General features: G+C 56.7%; 8 protein-coding genes across 8 annotated transcripts; 2 read left to right on the forward strand and 6 right to left on the reverse strand.

Annotated features, from left to right (window-relative positions):
- Window positions 1-1,124: 1,124 nt before the first annotated feature.
- B0T26DRAFT_725873 (uncharacterized protein) lies at window positions 1,125-1,554 on the reverse strand. Its single transcript, XM_060442798.1, has one exon. It carries the CDS (start codon window positions 1,462-1,464, stop codon window positions 1,273-1,275), a length of 192 nt encoding a protein of 63 aa, XP_060291328.1. The 5' UTR covers window positions 1,465-1,554; the 3' UTR covers window positions 1,125-1,272.
- A 2,190-nt stretch (window positions 1,555-3,744) lies between these two features.
- On the forward strand, window positions 3,745-4,533 carry B0T26DRAFT_755759 (uncharacterized protein; the record flags this gene model as incomplete). The annotated part of the gene is made up of 1 exon (XM_060446003.1): window positions 3,745-4,533. The coding sequence occupies one exon, from the start codon at window positions 3,745-3,747 to the stop codon at window positions 4,531-4,533; it is 789 nt and encodes a 262-aa protein (XP_060291329.1).
- Window positions 4,534-5,124: 591 nt separating this feature from the next.
- Window positions 5,125-5,718, reverse strand: B0T26DRAFT_743590 (thioredoxin; the record flags this gene model as incomplete). The annotated part of the gene is made up of 2 exons (XM_060444276.1): window positions 5,125-5,550; window positions 5,665-5,718. 2 exons carry the CDS (start codon window positions 5,716-5,718, stop codon window positions 5,125-5,127), a joined length of 480 nt encoding a protein of 159 aa, XP_060291330.1.
- A 220-nt stretch (window positions 5,719-5,938) lies between these two features.
- On the reverse strand, window positions 5,939-6,604 carry B0T26DRAFT_679947 (bacteriocin-protection, YdeI or OmpD-associated-domain-containing protein; the record flags this gene model as incomplete). The annotated part of the gene is made up of 1 exon (XM_060440419.1): window positions 5,939-6,604. The coding sequence occupies one exon, from the start codon at window positions 6,602-6,604 to the stop codon at window positions 5,939-5,941; it is 666 nt and encodes a 221-aa protein (XP_060291331.1).
- Window positions 6,605-7,206: 602 nt separating this feature from the next.
- Window positions 7,207-7,989, reverse strand: B0T26DRAFT_655899 (uncharacterized protein; the record flags this gene model as incomplete). Its single annotated transcript, XM_060438664.1, has 1 exon — window positions 7,207-7,989. One exon carries the CDS (start codon window positions 7,987-7,989, stop codon window positions 7,207-7,209), a length of 783 nt encoding a protein of 260 aa, XP_060291332.1.
- Window positions 7,990-8,042: 53 nt separating this feature from the next.
- B0T26DRAFT_725883 (uncharacterized protein) lies at window positions 8,043-11,007 on the reverse strand. The gene is made up of 3 exons (XM_060442799.1): window positions 9,704-11,007; window positions 9,330-9,619; window positions 8,043-9,257 (listed from the first exon to the last, which is right to left on the reverse strand). Exons 1-3 carry the CDS (start codon window positions 10,525-10,527, stop codon window positions 8,272-8,274), a joined length of 2,100 nt encoding a protein of 699 aa, XP_060291333.1. The 5' UTR covers window positions 10,528-11,007; the 3' UTR covers window positions 8,043-8,271.
- A 287-nt stretch (window positions 11,008-11,294) lies between these two features.
- Window positions 11,295-12,048, forward strand: B0T26DRAFT_725887 (uncharacterized protein). The gene has a single exon (XM_060442800.1). The coding sequence runs from the start codon at window positions 11,379-11,381 to the stop codon at window positions 11,862-11,864; it is 486 nt and encodes a 161-aa protein (XP_060291334.1). The 5' UTR covers window positions 11,295-11,378; the 3' UTR covers window positions 11,865-12,048.
- A 566-nt stretch (window positions 12,049-12,614) lies between these two features.
- On the reverse strand, window positions 12,615-14,488 carry B0T26DRAFT_679951 (major facilitator superfamily domain-containing protein; the record flags this gene model as incomplete). Its single annotated transcript, XM_060440420.1, has 3 exons — window positions 12,615-13,073; window positions 13,173-13,562; window positions 13,604-14,488. 3 exons carry the CDS (start codon window positions 14,486-14,488, stop codon window positions 12,615-12,617), a joined length of 1,734 nt encoding a protein of 577 aa, XP_060291335.1.
- Between the last annotated feature and the right edge of the window lie 1,493 nt (window positions 14,489-15,981).

The raw sequence follows: 15,981 nt of genomic DNA on the forward strand, positions 1-15,981 counted from the left end.
TCTAGAAGAGAGGTGATGGAGGGGAGATAGGAGGGGAGACGGGAGGGGAGATAGGTGAGGTCTGCTGAGGTGTTGTAAAAGGAGGTATTCACTACTTGTGTGTAAAAGGAGGTATTCACTACTTGTGTTGTAAAGGGAGGTATTCACTACTTGTGGGTTGGGCTAGGAGGGTCAAACTCGCTATCGTTTGGCTTAATTCGTGACATGATATGGGTTAAAGGGAGGAGTCGATTGTCTGTATACTGATCAGAACGGCTACGGAAGACATATTATGTGAAGAAAAGGCGCTTCACCTCAATTAAAAAGGGAAGATACAAAGAATAACATCTGCCATGGCAAGAAATATTCCGTGTGAAAAATGAGACACCATGAAAGACCTCCACACAGCCCACCCCCTCTATCCAGCCAACTGCTACGACAGTCAGTGCCACTCATGGCCAAGACACCCCCCAGTCAGTGCTACTCATGGCCAAGACACCCCCAGTCAGTGCCACTCATGGCCAAGACACCCCCAGTCAGTCACTCATGGCCAAGACACCCCCAGTCAGTCACTCATGGCCAAGACACCCCCAGTCAGTCACTCATCTCCAAGACACCCCAGTCAGTGCCACTCATCGCCAAGACACCCCCAGTCAGTCACTCATCTCCAAGACACCCCAGTCAGTGCCACTCATCGCCAAGACACCCCCAGCCAAGGCTCGGCCAGAGCCGGTACACATGCATCAAACGCCCATCACTCCTCGGGCTTGTCTTCCACAACCCCAACGATGTGATAGGGCTGGATGGTGCGGGAGAGGCGACTCGCGTGACGACGTTGACGAGCTGGGGATTGTCCTTGGGGGAGGGGAACTTGGCCCACGACAAGGTCCACTCGAGCTCACCCTCGACGGCGCGCGCGTTGTCAATCTTGATGAACGCCTCGTGGAACAAGATGTCGAGTGTCTCGAAGTCCGGGAACGCCGAGGAGCCGGCCCCGGGGTGCAGCGGCACCTTGGCCTTGATCTCCAGCGCACCGTCGATGGGGATGTAGCGCTTGATGGGCGGGAGGACGGCGGTTTGGACGGCGGGCCCGGGGACATCGGGGGAGGCGCTCGTGTCCTCGGCGTCTGCCGCGGAAGCGTAGACCTCGCCGTCGTCGCCGGGGCCGGGCGTGTCGACGTACACGACGGGGATCTTGAAGCGACCCAGAGAGGTCTCGACTAGGATCGTCTTGCTGTTGAACCAGAATTCGGGGAGGAAGATGGGCAGCTTGAGAGTGATGCGGTAGGGCCACTAGCCGGGGGGGCCAAACACGGAATATCCCCGGATGGAGAAAAACAGACCGCCGACATAGGGCTCCTGTTTGATGAAGGGGAGCGTGATCTCTCTAGTCAGAGAGCCTTGGGCGATGACCTCCAGATATCGACCCAGGCCATGATATATGGCGCTGATGTCCTTCTTGGGAACGGGGATGAGCGACGACATTGTGCTAGAGTCGAGCCTAGGCTGTGAGAGTATGGTAAATGTTTGTTAGCTGCAGTTTGCCGAAGTAAAAGATGTGGTGGAAGCGGAGCGATGATGATGATGATTGAAAAGGAACTTGGGAGTTCTCAGAGGAGGCTTCAGACTTTATAGACGATGGGAGAGCAGCTGTGTGGACTCGAACTCTGTATCAGGGAACCGTATGAGGTAACCCCACTATTTCTACATCGCCAGGCTCGCCGTTTATCTATTGAGATTATACGCTGAAATTCTTGTTATCTGATATTACCTGATATATTCCATGCCAGTACTTCAAGACCTCCTAGCACTTCAAGCCCAGCTAGTACTTCAAGCCTAGCCAGTACTTCAAGACCAGCCAGTACTTCAAGCCCGGCAACGTAAAGGTCACCGTGGCACCCGGTCCCTGTTAGAAAGGGCTGCCAAGATACTTTGCTTGTTCGACGCAGCCAGCCACATCCTCTCAACCAGAACAATACCGGAACCCGATTTGGCGACTTGGCGATATTGGCGTTGAAAATGCCTGAGAACGTTGATAAACTGGCCTCCCAGCCACTGTGTATGGACCGTTTCAGCTGTCCCTCGGCCGGACCTTACGCCCTTTTCCGACCGGCGCGGGATGTATTGGGCTGGAAGAGGTCACACAATACATTACCACGAGCATGACATTTGCATGCTGGGCGCAGACATGCAACCTCCCCGTGGATGACGAGCTCCAGCCACATTCCGGCGTCAAGGAGAAAGAGGGTAGACACTAGCGGATAGGCCAGGGCTGAAAAGATGCAGTGTGCGTGCTGTGTTTTGTGAGCCGCCCGTGGGCTGTAGGGAAGACAAGCCCCCTAATGCCATCACCGGGAAGAGGGGCCTGAAACTGCATCTGGAAACCACTAGCAGTATGCACTCCCTATTTGGGGCCCGTGTGGGCGCCAAAGGCCGAAAGAGGCGCGCTGACGATGCAAGGCCTCGCTAGTGGCCTTTCGCCCTCTGGGTGTGATTGGCCAGCGGCCGGCATTATGATAGAGCTTTGATCAGGGCACCCCATCTAAAAATCAGCGCACCCTACTTCGCATTCTCGGCACCTGTTGGCAGTTGTGCTACTCAGGGCCCAATATAGGCCCGTAAAATCCTGAATTACCAGTAACTTTGAAGCCGTCAAAACCGTCATACGCCCCGAAATTGCTGACCATTTCTTGGTTCAACTTTGGTTGCTAGTCAGGCCTTTGAGCAACCCCGAGTCCTGAATTTGCACTAAATTGGCTGGCCAAAAGCCACAGTACACGGCTAGGGGGCTATGAAATCTATTGGATCATGGTTTGTCAGCATGGCGATGTATTTCCATGGTGTTGGGCCTGTCAACCTGCTTACATAGGGACGTTGACGATGTGTTACGCACCAAGGCCTGCACCAAGGCCTGTATTTGAAAGTGTAAATATTGTTATTCGACTTCCCCGGTCTTCCTTAGTGCCCGGTAGCCGGGCAGACCGTTACGTGGCTGCCATGCAATACGGAAAATTTACCATACAAAAAGCGGTCCCTGCGTTGGCAGGTGCCAGGGACCCCGAGTACGGTGCCCTGATTTTTGGATGGGGTGCCCTGATCAGGGTGCCCTGATCAAAGCTCTCATGATATACGCCGCCGAACCCGAAACTATTGTCTGGGTGGCTGCCATCACTGCGGCTCTCGCCTTGACTGGGAGCTGCCGATATTTCGAAAAGTCCAATTGCGCCAGGACCATTGTGTGGTCTAAAAATCGGTGGCTTCTCTGCTCGAGGACGGTGGCTGGCTGTGGTGACAAGATGGGAACCGTCTCAGCGCGCTTGCCAGGCCTCGACCTGACCGTACTACGTATGTACAATGCCGACCTGTATGTTATCTGCAGTAATCACTCACATGAGACTCAAGACAGCCAATTTCAAACACTGCAAGTCAGCAAGGCTTCGGCATGCCCGTGGTCGATTGCAGATTAGCTGAGTCGCCAGAATAGCTGAATCGTCCTGCGCGCAATTGAATAGGTAGTCACTGATTAGGCTGTTGAGGCCTAGGACCAGGGCAAAGTCCAGGACGTAGATATGCTTCAGGGCAGGACACAGCTCACGACGGAGACAAAAGTCGTGGTTTCTGCCCCCCTTCATCGTCTATGAGTTGACTGACTCTTCCCCAAGCAAGCCCTCAATTTCTTCGCCTTCGCCTTCATCACTACAGAGCTCAGAGCATCTCCTGTTCCGCTGCCTCACCTTCAATATTTTCTTCAAAACCTCTGGCGCAATGTCGATCCTCTATCCGTCCGGGCCCAAGCTCCCGAGGTTCTCCGCATTGTACGACTTTCTCACCCAGAGCCTTACCCTGACTGCCGATGGAACCAAGCGCTGGGGGCTGCCGGACCCGTTCTTCCAGCAAGAGGAACGCGTCGGCGCTTTGTTTTTCTCCCTGCGTGCTTACATCCCCCTCGAGCCTCCGCCGGGCTCGATCGAGCTCGACGACCCATTCCATATTAAGGCCAAATTCAAAGTCCACCTCCCCCAGGAATGCTTCGACAACGACAATGTCTACATCGAGGTGGCCGGCACAGTAGTCAAGGTCCGCATCGACTACATCTTTCTGACTGGAAAGTCGGCACAGAACGGGGACGCCACCGGCGTGGTCAAGGCCACCGACGCCGACACGGCTACGGTCGTCTCGTCGCCGGTCAAGACCGAGGTGCTGCCCCCCAGAGAACTGTACCTGCCCGCCGGGCGCACCGTCGACATCAAGGCCATCATCCCCACCCCTCTCGACATCGGTGGCGGAGCCTACACCAACATCTACCTCAACCCCAAGGTCCTGGCGCTGGACAACGCCAGCACGACCAGCAGCTACCTCTTCGAGGCGCTCACCTCCCACATCACCTGGTCCATCAAGTGGGCCCCGGATCTGGTCATTGCAGACCCTTTCCCTCCCCAGCGCGTCAATGTCGTCACCACCCGCGATGGCGGCTATCACGGCGACGACACCAAGGTCACTCGTTCCGTCCAGACATACCTCATTTATCTCACCCTCCTCAAGGACAAGGCCTGAGTGGTCGCCGCAGACAATGAGTCCGCGAGAGAGAGAGAGGGGGGGGAGAGAGAGAGAGAGGGAGAGAGAGAGAGAGGGGGGGGGGGGAAGAGAGAGAGGGAGAGAGAGAGAGAGAGAGAGAGAGAGACAGAGAGAGAGAGAGAGAGAGAGAGAGAGAGAGAGAGAGAGAGAGAGAGAGAGAGAGAGAGAGAGAGAGAGAAAGGTGAATTCTTCCCGATTTCCGTTTGATCTACTTTTATTTTCTGCACAGAGAAGGTCGTCTTTAGTTGAGAGTCGGGGAGTGAGCGGCGAGACTAATCAGAGGGATTCCCTCATTGCGTTTCAGTCAACAGTCAATATTGTTTTTGTAAATAGCTTCCCCACCATTGAACATCCCGTTGTCTTTACAAGCAACAGCCCCAACACCAAGGTAATCACCCCGTCCCGGCAATAATCAAACACCCCTTTAAATACCATGGTCGCCAATGCGCCGACAAAGCGCCTATGTACATGCACATACAAAAGCCGAAACTAGCTTGGACCTGCATTCTCCTGACGCGCCTCAACCACGGAAACCTTTTACGGACACGGTCAACTATCGAAATCTCCCCATCAAAGCAAAGCCTCGACCACAGCCTGCAGTGCCGCCTTATCTGCACCGCGAATCCTATCAACGCGCCCATCGCCCGTCAAGCTAACCGACTGGCGGGGCCGGATGCCCTGCACAGCGACTCCCGTGGGTGAGCCCTTCTCGAAGAACAGGAACGTCGGCATCGCAGAGACGCCGTAGCGCCCCGCCACGTTGTTGACGTGGTCGACATTGACCTTGGCGAACGCAAGACGGCCCGCCTGGGCGTGGCTGTCGGCCAGTTCCGAGAACACGGGCGCGATGGCGCGGCAGGGCGGACACCAGTCGGCGTAGAAGTCGACGACGACGTGCGTGTTGGAGGCCACGACGGCGTCGAACTCGGCGGCAGTGGTGATCTTGAACACCTTGCCCGAGGTCTCGGGGATGGGTGAGCGGTCGGCGAACACGGCCTGGTTTTTTCAGATGCGTTGTTAGCGGGCGTGCATGTGGTGTCATGAAATTCTTTCCAGTCACGTGTTGAGATTCATCCACGGCAGTCGTGACGCGATTGGGTTGACACATACTCGGCCGACTATGAAGAGAACGAACAAGATGAGCAAATAAGTTGACGTTTCCATCTTGTAGAATAGCCGCTGATCGCGCGGCGTTGAGAGACGTTGTGTGGGTGGGATGGCGGCGGCGTTGGCGTTGCGAAAGGAAGAGGTGACTGCCCGTAATGCGCGACAGATGCAGGCATGGCATGGCCCCACTGACGGAAACCGCTAATCTAATTACGGATCGGTACTGGGTGGGGACAGCCGAAAAGGCGGGGGGCTTCTGCTCCACGTCGTCTGGCAGTCACAGGGTCTTCCCCTGCGCAAGCAGCGCAGCAAACTCGTCGATCCTCGCTTTGCGCGTCTCTTGCCTCTTCAGCGTCTCGAGGCGCCACAGAAACGAGTACCTCTTCGACTTTCCTAGCGCATCAAAAAAACTGCGCGCCTTTTTGTTCCTGTCCAATGCCGCCGCGAGATCAGCCGGCACCTCGACAATACTCGCCGACGCGTACGCCTTGTCCCAGCGCCCGTCGGCCTTTGCCGCGTCCACTTCGGCCTGTCCAGCGCGTCGCATCCTGCCCGCCTCCACCAGCACGGCGACTTTGCCGACATTGCGCTTCGACCAGATGCTCGCCTTTCGCCGTGGGGTGAAGCGCTGCAGGAAATGCGTCTCGTCGAGTGTTTTGCGCTGCCCGTCAATCCACCCCCAGCACAGCGCTGCGTCGACGGCCTGGTCGTACGTGACGGAGGGGACGGGCGCCCCTTTCTTGCTAATCTTGAGCCAGATTCCTGCTGTTACGGTCCCGTGGTTGGTATCGAGCCATGCATCCCAGGCGTCGGCGTCCTCGAAGAGGTGGGCCGGAGCGGGGATGGTTGTCGACGGTCTAGCCGCTTTGGCTTGCGTTGTCGTCGCTGTTGGCGTGAATTCTGCCGCTGCTGTTTTTGTGGATCGCGTGGTTCGTCTTGACATGGCGACAAGAATTCCGCGCAGCATGAATCGGTCTGTCGCGAGAATTTCGACAAAACTCGGTCTGTCGCGACAATTTCGAGAAAATTCGGTCTGTCGCGACAATTTCGAGAAAAGTCGGTCTGTCCGACAATTTCGAGAAAAGTCGGTTTGGCGGAGGTCGGTTTGGCGGAGGTCGGTTTGGCGGAGGACGCGGTGTCTTCAGCAGCGGACGCGTCTCGCTTTAGCCCTTCACTCGGCGCAGCTTGGCGCCGAACCATTCTAGGGTTAGGGTTAAGACCGCACCGGAGCTAACTAGTAGTTCGACACATCGTTTAAGCTGCTACCACGGTAGTGCAGACGCACGTTTCTCTGCTAAGAGTTTTTACAATTTCCATCAGAGATTCGTCCGTCCATCCATTCCATCCACTAACCAAGGAGAGAGCGAGGCATGGCCTCGATGTGAGCTGATCTAATTACATGGGAGCGGGCCACAATCATGACGGATTATAATGTAACATGTAACACTGGCAGCACGATCTACGATAGCGGCGAACCAGCTACACCTTTCCCAGAGTGCTAAAGAGAAGACAGTAGGTAACCAGAAACCCCAGACGCACGCACATTCAAGTAGCCTTCTTCCTCTTCAGCTTAAATCCTACTTTCTTTCCGATGAATTCGCTCTGTCTCCCCTCCTCCAAGTCGGCAGCAATGAAGTCCAGGGGATCCTCTGAGGAAGTGGCGTAGCCACCCGCCTGGCTCAAGATGTTCAAGTAGGGCCCGATCAGCGGCACCCAGGCAAGAGTGTCCCGCCACTCGGGGGGCGAGCCGGCGCCGGCCACCACATTGGCCGCCGAGCAGTCGTCGGGCGCGGGAATTCGAGCTTCCTTGTGCTTGGGAGTCAGCTGAGAGGCGCAAAACAGCGACCAGGCGATGTCCTCCTCTTCTTGTTCCTGGATGAGGGCCAGATTCTGCCTGTGCTCGGGAAACATGGGCATGTAGTCGCCGATGAGCCGTGTCGGGATGGCGCTGTTCAGGTCCAGCATGGGGAAGCCAGACATCAGCCAGGCGCGGATTGCGGGCCCGCGGCGCTCCTTTCGGGCTTCCACAATGGCTGCGACGACGGTGGCGAACATGGTGTTGTACTCGCCGGTCTGGGAGCGGCCCCACATCTGCGCCAGGCCAGCGGCGTGGAAGACGGCGTCGCAGTTGTGGGCGAGGATGGCAGTCTTCAACGCCGGCTTGTCTGTGACCAATCCCGTGACCACGCCGGCCAACACAGCTCGCTGCTCTGGCGCGAGCTTGGCAGGCGAGCGGACGTAGGCTATGACGGTGTGGCCGTGTTTGATCAGGGCTGGCAGTGCACGGCTGCCGACATTGCCGGTAGCGCCAAGCAAGAGCACCTTCATGGTCGTTTGGATGTCGTTTTTTTTTTTTTTTTTTTTTTTTTTTGGTATTTTTGGTTGGTAGAGATGGGATGCAATTACTAGATCGTGAGATTGTACCTCCAAAGCGGGGTTATAAATAGGTACCTGCTCTCTCGGCCTCGAAATCTCCGCGGAATTCACGCGAGACAACCCGCGACAGTGACGCGCGACGCGCGACGCGCGGCCTCTGCTTATGCCCTGGAACGTTCCGCACCGGGCGGGGCTTTTACTCCCAAGTCCGGACGCTCGATAAAGACTCTAGTTCTACACGTCAACTTCCGTGTTAAGTCCGCCCACAAATCCCATGTCAAGCGGCATGTAGTCGACCGGAGACTTGAAGACAGCTGCAGGATGAATGTCCCGCAAGATTTCGTCAAACATGGCACTCTCCCACTGCAAATCGTCCTGTTCATAGCCGCCTGACGTCAGCCAGTCGAAACCGTTGGCGCTCCGCCCTGCCGACACATCCATCGTCTCTCGATCCCCTTCATAAACGCTGGTGTCATAGGCATTGGTGGTCAGCGGGCTCCTCCCCTCACCTGCCGCTGTGCCCATGGCGACCATGTCACGCCATTTCTCGACCCTGGCCTTCTTCATCTTCAAATGTTCTGCAGCAAGGTCCCACGTATCGTTCTCCCAGTCCACGCCCTGCGCCGCGGCCATCTCGTCCTTTGCAGCCTTGAAACGAGCTGCCATGGTGTCCAAGATGCCGCAGATATCAACCTGGAGATTGGGCTGCGCTGCGACCTGGGCCCTGAGCGTGTTGACTATCTGGGCGGACACGACTTGGGCGGACACGACTTGGGCGGAGGATGCTGCTGAGGCGGGAGGCCTCGACAAGCTCATCAAATCTGGGCATGGAGGCACGCCGCTGAGAGCCGGCGTTGGTTCCCAAGGAAGCGTCACGGATTCTCTCTGGGACGCGGACACGGCGATGCCGGCGGCACTGGAAAGCTCGACCGCGCTCGGGCCGGCTACTCTGGTCCAGCGAGAGATCATCGTGGCGGCGTGCACCAACTGGGCGTAAGCGGGCTGAGGCATGTAGAAGTAGGAGCAGACCGGGATGGCAAGCCAGTTGTCGAGCCAGGCCTTGAGCGCGGCAGTGAAGCGTGAAAAGACGTCGGATATCAGCACGCCCGAGAGCGAGAGCGAGGCGAAGGACCGAGACTCAGCATCTGGGAGGTGCGAACCTGCCAGTAGAGGCTCAAAGATCCTGAGGTGGGCGCTGTGGTAATAGCAAGACAGAAGGTCTGGGCTCTCAGGCCACGTCAGCGAAGCACCGGCGACTTGTCTTGTTCAGACAGTTGGGGAATCAATCATACAGTCAGATTTGAGTTTCGGGGGTAGTGTGTTCCGGAGCCTGTCTAGCTCGACTCGGAACGCCTCCAGACACGCTGTCGTCGAAGCTTCGGGTGAATCTCCCAGCTGTTCGTCCATCCAGGAACCCCTACTGTGAAAGTGGCAAATTTCCTCGGTGAGCCGCTGGATGCGGACCAGCTGTACGGCAAGTTGATCTGTCTTGTATTCTCCAGCATCCTCGAGCTCGGTGAGGCATTGGTCCAGATATTTAGTATATTTTGCGACTGCTAGCTGGTTCACGACCAGGCCAGCGCTGCTGTCAAGTCAGTCTCGTTCTTTATGAAGCTCTAATTACCTATGTGGGCGGTGTGGGCAGTGTAGGCGATGCGAGACTCACTTTGAACTCATGTACCAGACGCCAAGTAGTGCCCTTCTCTCGTCGTTCGTTCTAGACATGGGATCCTCGGCGCGTAGCAAAGGCAGCTGACTCCTCCTTTGTTGAGACTCGGGGCATGTAGTCAAATCCATCTCCTCTACCAGGCTGACTGCTAGACGAGTCAGATTATTGAACTGCGCATGAGTCATGCAGTGGTAGTGGTAGGACCCGAGGAAGACCAGAATGCCTTGGAGGAGATCCAACGAGCGCTCAGATCTCACGAGTATGGCCTGAGAGATTTGTTCCACGACGGCGCGGCTCTGCCCCCTCATCAGCCGCAGGTGGCGGACGGACGCCACCATTCTGATCACCTTCATGAGAAGTGGACGAGTTGCCTGCAGTTGCCTCGCCGTTGTGCCAGCCGGAATGATGACAAAGGGCAGCCGGCTGGACAGCTGGTTCCTGTAGATGGACAGCAAAGTCTCGTCGGACTCTACGGGGACAAGGTCGTCTTTGCCGACTGCTGCCATGCAGGTGCATGCGGGACGCGCTGGTGTGCCAGAGGCGAAGTCGTACGGCGGGGTGTGCAGAGCAGCTGCGGTTTCTTCCCGGCTTAGCGTGTCTTGAGCTTGAGGTTCGGTGCTAATCGACGATGCGGAATGGTTGTTTGCGAGGTGATCCGGACTGCTAGTGGGCGAACTGTCATGTGCAGTCGAGCTCTCCCCCCCCGGCGTCCTCAACGAGCCGATCAGATTACTGAATGCCTCCTCGGGCATAGCCGTTCTTGTGTCAAAACTGGCACTGGTCAGGCACTGGTCAGGCAGATGCAACAGAGGGTCCAACATGAATGCTCACGAGGATACTGCCGCCTGTCTCTTCTTCCTTGGTCTGGGAATTTGATCCGAGCAGTGTTTCTCCAAGCTTCGGCATCGATCACATGGTAGAGCAGGAGACTGGGTGCGAATGCAGCGTGCCTTTGCTGCCGCACACGGAGCGCAGGCCGCTCCCCATCTGGCGCTGCGACTGGTCTTTGGCCCGTCCATCCTGGGTAATAATTCGGCTCTGCGCTATTATTCGTCTTTGCCTTTGCCGTGAGGTTGTGGTGGCTCGAAGAATGCCGGTTCTGTACGATGCACACGCATGCCGCGGAAAATAAAGGCCACAGGTGTTGGTTTGGGGTCCTTTGGCGGAAAGGTTTAGCAGAGAACGTTGGCGGAAGCTTTTGGAAATCTCCGCGGCACACGGCGGGAAATACGGGATTCTGTTATTTTGGTACAGCCAAGCCGCCCACTGGAATTTGGCCACTTTGTTGGGGGCCATGCAAGGTAACCGAGCTAACAAAATCACCCTTGCAGTGTTCTGGCTGTGCGAACTCGTAACCAACAGTAACCCTTGCAGTGTTCTGGCTGGCGAACTCTTAACCAACAGTATAAGTGGGGCGTAGCAGGGTTAATAAACCCCGAGAATTCCGCGGGAAGATTTATGGGTGGTCTACTGAATATTAAAAAAAGGGGTCCAGCAGCAGTCAATAAATAGCCAGCCAAGTGGATAGACTGAACACGACGACAATCAACAAAATACAGATAGACTGAACACGACGAAAATCAACAAAATACAGATAGACTGAACACGACGACAATCAGCAAAATACATTTCCATTCTTCTATCAAACATCTGACATCAGCAAGCCGCCAAAATGTCGCAGCCGTACCCCATCTCCCTCTCCTCTCTCAGCCCGCGTGAAGCCATCACCGACGCCCTGTACCGAGCCGCCATTGGCAGCGATCACCACGACACGGCGCTCTTCAACTCTGCATGGGCCGGCGAAGACGTTTCCATGGAAATCCACGACGACAACAAGAGAGTCATCCCGAACCTCTCCCTGATCCGCACCCATGTTTTCGACAAAGTTGGCCCTATGGATACCACACACAACATCAGCATGGTCCGCGTGCATGTCGAGGATGGCGCCGACACTGCGACTCTCACTGCTACGTCGATGGCACAGCATAGTCCTCCCGGCACGGGCAGGGATCCGGCCGGGCCCAAGTACACTGTGGGCGGCGAGTATTCGGTTGAGCTTGTCAAGGATGAAGCGGGTGTGTGGAAGATCAAGAGGTTGGTGTTGAATGTTATCTGGACTCTAGGAGATGCCTCATTGATGGGCGGCCCTCCAAAATAGACATTGCTACCTAGGCAGAGGGCAGATGTTTCGGGAAGCGCACATGGTTTCTTTTTGCCTGTCTTGTCCTCGCGAAATTACCCATCCGAAAGAAGCAGCTCTAGCAGCGTTATCTAATGCAAGAAATTGCTCACACATATAACGCGGCCAATACTCTTCCTTTCGCCGTGGTAGACATGTCATGCCTTTAACCTAACTAGTTGTGGTTTTCATCGTCACTAAGAGTGTGGGATGCTAATTACCCAAACCATACCGCGAGTCTCCCAAGCATCTATCTTTCCAACCGTGCATGGGACTGGAGCTGAGTAAAAAAGAGTAAGAAGGGGCTTCAATGAGTGAGAAGGGGCTTCAATGAGTGAGAAGGGGCTTCAATGAGTAAGGGGCTTCAATGAGTAAGGGGCTTCAATGAGTAAGAAGGGGGGCTTCAATGAGGAGGCTTCCGGTTTGAGGCGTTGATTGGGATGTCGGACATCGTAGATTTGTTTTAAGATTTTGTGTAATTATCAACGGCATTGATCCCACTAGAACGTCGGATCCCACCGGAACGCCGGATCCCACCGGAACGCCAGGTCCCCCGGCTCCCGCTTGAGTCTAAACTCTAGTGCGATGATGCCAAAGGAGAAGAGAAGAGAAGAGAAGAGATTCAACGCCGCTGGGTGTCATGGGCAATTGTACTAACCTGTCTACCGAGTGCCAGGCCGCCATCCATGCCATCCATGCCCATCCGGCGACGCGCCTATTTACCTAGACCTAGACAGTGACTTTTTCCCCAGCACCCTCATCCTCGCCCTGTCCCTCACCAACCGCACCGGCCTCCCTCTTGTCCCTCAACGCTTCCTTCTCTTTGATCTCGAGAATATTGTGCCAACCCAAGCCCCAGCAACAGAGGAGCGCTCCCGCCGCCAGCCCCACGCCCAGATACATGACGCGATCCACGCTCGTGGCATACGACTCCAGCAGCGCCTGCAGCGCCGCCCCCGAGAGGCCCAGGCTGTGCACGCCGCGGGCGCCCGCGCTGAATATGACAAAGTCGGGCGCCAGGCCGATCGCGGACGCCTTCTCCTGCAACAGGCTGCGGAGGCTGTTGTTGAAGATGACGTTGGCGATTATGAGCCAGACGGAGCTGCCCAAAGTCTGCACAGTCAAGACGATGGCCATTGCCTGGGGCACTTGGTGCAACGGGACGAGATTCTGCACTGCCATGTAGGGCTGTTTTTGGTTGGGTTGTCACGTCACGTCAGCGTCGGGCCTGGTTATGTACAGCGCCTTGCTCGAGCTTCACGAGGAAAAAGGGACGCGGAGTCTTACGCTGCTGTTCCCAAACACGCTGCCCACGCCGTACAGGATCTGGTAGCCGATCCAGCGAGCCGTGGGCGTCGTAGGAGAAAGGGTCGACAAGAGCCCGTATCCGACGGCCGAGATGCACGGGCCTACGATTGCCATGGGGAGGTAGTAGCCCGTCGACTGCGTGAGGCCGCCGGCCACCACCATGGACACGAGCATGCCGAGCGTGGTGGGCAGCATGTGGACGCCGCTCTCCAGCGGGGTGTCGTTCAGGACGGACTGGAAGTAGATGGCGAGGTAGAAGTCGGCCACGAGCATGACGCCGTAGTTGAAGAAGTTCGTCATGGAGGCCGCGCGGATGATGCCGCTCCGGAGCATGGCCCACGGCACCATGGCCGAGTCGCCCTGGCGGTACTCCCACGCGAGGAACAGCGCGAAGGTGGCGGCCCCCCGACGATCAGGCCGATGACGACGGAGCTGTCCCATGCGAACTGGTTGCCGCCGTACTGGAGCCCCAAGAGGAACATGAGCACGCCCCCGCTGATGAGCACGAAGCCGACGAGGTCCAGCGACTTTACGGCCGTGCTGAGCACGCTCCGCCAGGGCGGCTTCTCCTCGGCCTCGGGGATCGTATTGAGGAGGAAGGCGACGGTGACGAGCGGGAAGAGGCAGAGGTTGAGGTAGAAGCACCACCGCCAGGTGGCGTGGACGTTGGAGGTGAAGGCTCCGCCGATGAGCGGCCCGCCGGCGATGCCGAGCTGGCCAAGGCCCATGATGGCTCCTAGAATGGCCGGCCGCTTGTGCATGGGGAGCACGTTGGCCACAATGGTCATCATGCCGGTGAAGAGGCCGGCGGCTCCGATGCCGGCGACGGCGCGCCCGACGATGAACATGTTGGACGAGGCGGCGGCGCCGCTTAGGGCGGAGCCGACCTCGAAGATCAGGAAGAAGACCAGGAAGGACCAGCGGATGTGGAAGTAGCTGTAGATCTTGCCCGTCATGGGCGTGCAGGCGGCGCTGGCCAGCTGGTAGGCGCTGGCGTACCAGCCGACGTCGGTGAGCGCGTCGAACCCGGTCGTGACGGCCGGCGCCACCGTGGACATGACGGCCATATCGAGGAAGACGAGGAAAAAGGAGACGGCCACGGCGCCCAGGATGGCCATGAGGGCGAGGCCCGTTGGATAGGCGTCATGCTCGTGGCCGGCCTTGCGCTCCGAGACCACGGCAGCGTCGGCAGCGTCGGCGTCCGCAGGGGGCAGGCTGGCCGTCTGTCGAGAGGAGTCCGATTCGAGCCGGGCCTCGACGTCGCCGAGTCGAGACGGGGTCTTAGGTCCTGTCATCTTGGCTGCAAAAGACTGCTGGCTTCGATGGGTAAAATTTCCAAGTGCAAGAAGCCGATCGCGGTGTCGGAACTGACCTACCCAGCTTAGACTTGGCAGCCGCCGACGCCATTGAATACATATAGTATTCACTTTCACTTTCAGGGGCATTCCCCTACTCATGGTCGCGCTCCATCCCAGCCCGTCGGATTGTTGACCGGAGATGAACGGGCTTTCGACGGGGTGAGCGGAATTTTGCAACCCATTTATTTTTTTTTATTTTTTTGGAAAGCCCCGCGGAATTTTCGTCTCCCTCAGCCAGAACACAATCCTCACAACTGGTACCCTGACCTTTCCCGAACTCCGTACTTAAGCGCATTAGATATAATTGCTGGAATCACCAGGTACCGGTACTGGAATCAACAGGGCGCGCTGCGCGCCGTATACTGGTGGTTCAAGTGTTGGATTTCGTTGTCTATGTGTTTCTCTAAGAAGGTGGAAGTGGCCTACGGCTACTTATTTAGGTTCGGTGGCCCTGCGCCCCTGCGCCTCCACCGCCACATGTGGCTGCTTGCGCCTCCACCGCTACATCTGTGGCTGACTAGCGCGTTGTTCCAACAATAATTATTCAGCAATGTAACTTAATTTTCGGTACATTAAGTTATGCAAAAAAATCCAATAAATCCGAATCCGTCTCCACCGAACAGCGTCCGCCACGTCGGCATCAGACACAAAATGAGTGCCCCCTTGCGCTAAAGTTGATGTCGCTGCATTGGCTGCAGTCCTGTTCCGCAGCTTGGGGTCCTTCCCCCCATGCCCCTGATCCCCCGTGGGGCTCGATTCATATCTGACTACATTCTCAACCTCGTGAGTCGCTTGCACCAGCCGTTCAGGTACTGAAGTTGCCTCAATCGTTGCTTGTGTCGGTTGTGTGACGTCGGTATCCGACTGGGGCTGGGGGGTTCTTGGGTTTCGCCAGTATTGCTGGCAGGCTCAGAGACAACCATCCTCACCGCGGCACCCGTGTGAATTTCCCCAACCCTCAAACGAGGTTACAATTGACATTGCCTTTTGAAAGCTTTCCGCGGCGTCCTGCGATGTGAAAAAGGGCGTTTCCGCGTCAGATTCGAGAGTGTGAATGAGCCTGTCCAGCAGATTCTGGCAGCTCCGAGGTAAAAGGTCTTCAAAAGTGATGCGGCTTGGAAACATGATCCCGTGACCGCGTCTCTCGGCCAACGGCTCGTCAACTGGCTCTGAGGGCCCTGTGAGAACGATAGCTATTCTCTCGGAGAAGGCGCGCACAAGTGAGGTGAGTTTGTCGAGAACGTCGCTCGAATAGCCACCCTTCGCAAGTCAGTGGATATCGCGGAGAACGAAAACCTTGCCGAAGCCCCTCTCGATCTGCATTTGAGTCTTGGGCGTAGTCTGTCCCACGTGTTGCCCGATTAAGGCCATCGCCGGGCAGAACACCACTTGGTGGGTTGGGAGGCCAATGTCACGAAATAGCTTCCCCA

The sequence above is a fragment of the Lasiosphaeria miniovina genome, assembly GCF_030549165.1.
Source record: "Lasiosphaeria miniovina strain SMH2392-1A chromosome Unknown B0T26scaffold_7, whole genome shotgun sequence".
NCBI lineage: Eukaryota > Fungi > Ascomycota > Sordariomycetes > Sordariales > Lasiosphaeriaceae > Lasiosphaeria > Lasiosphaeria miniovina.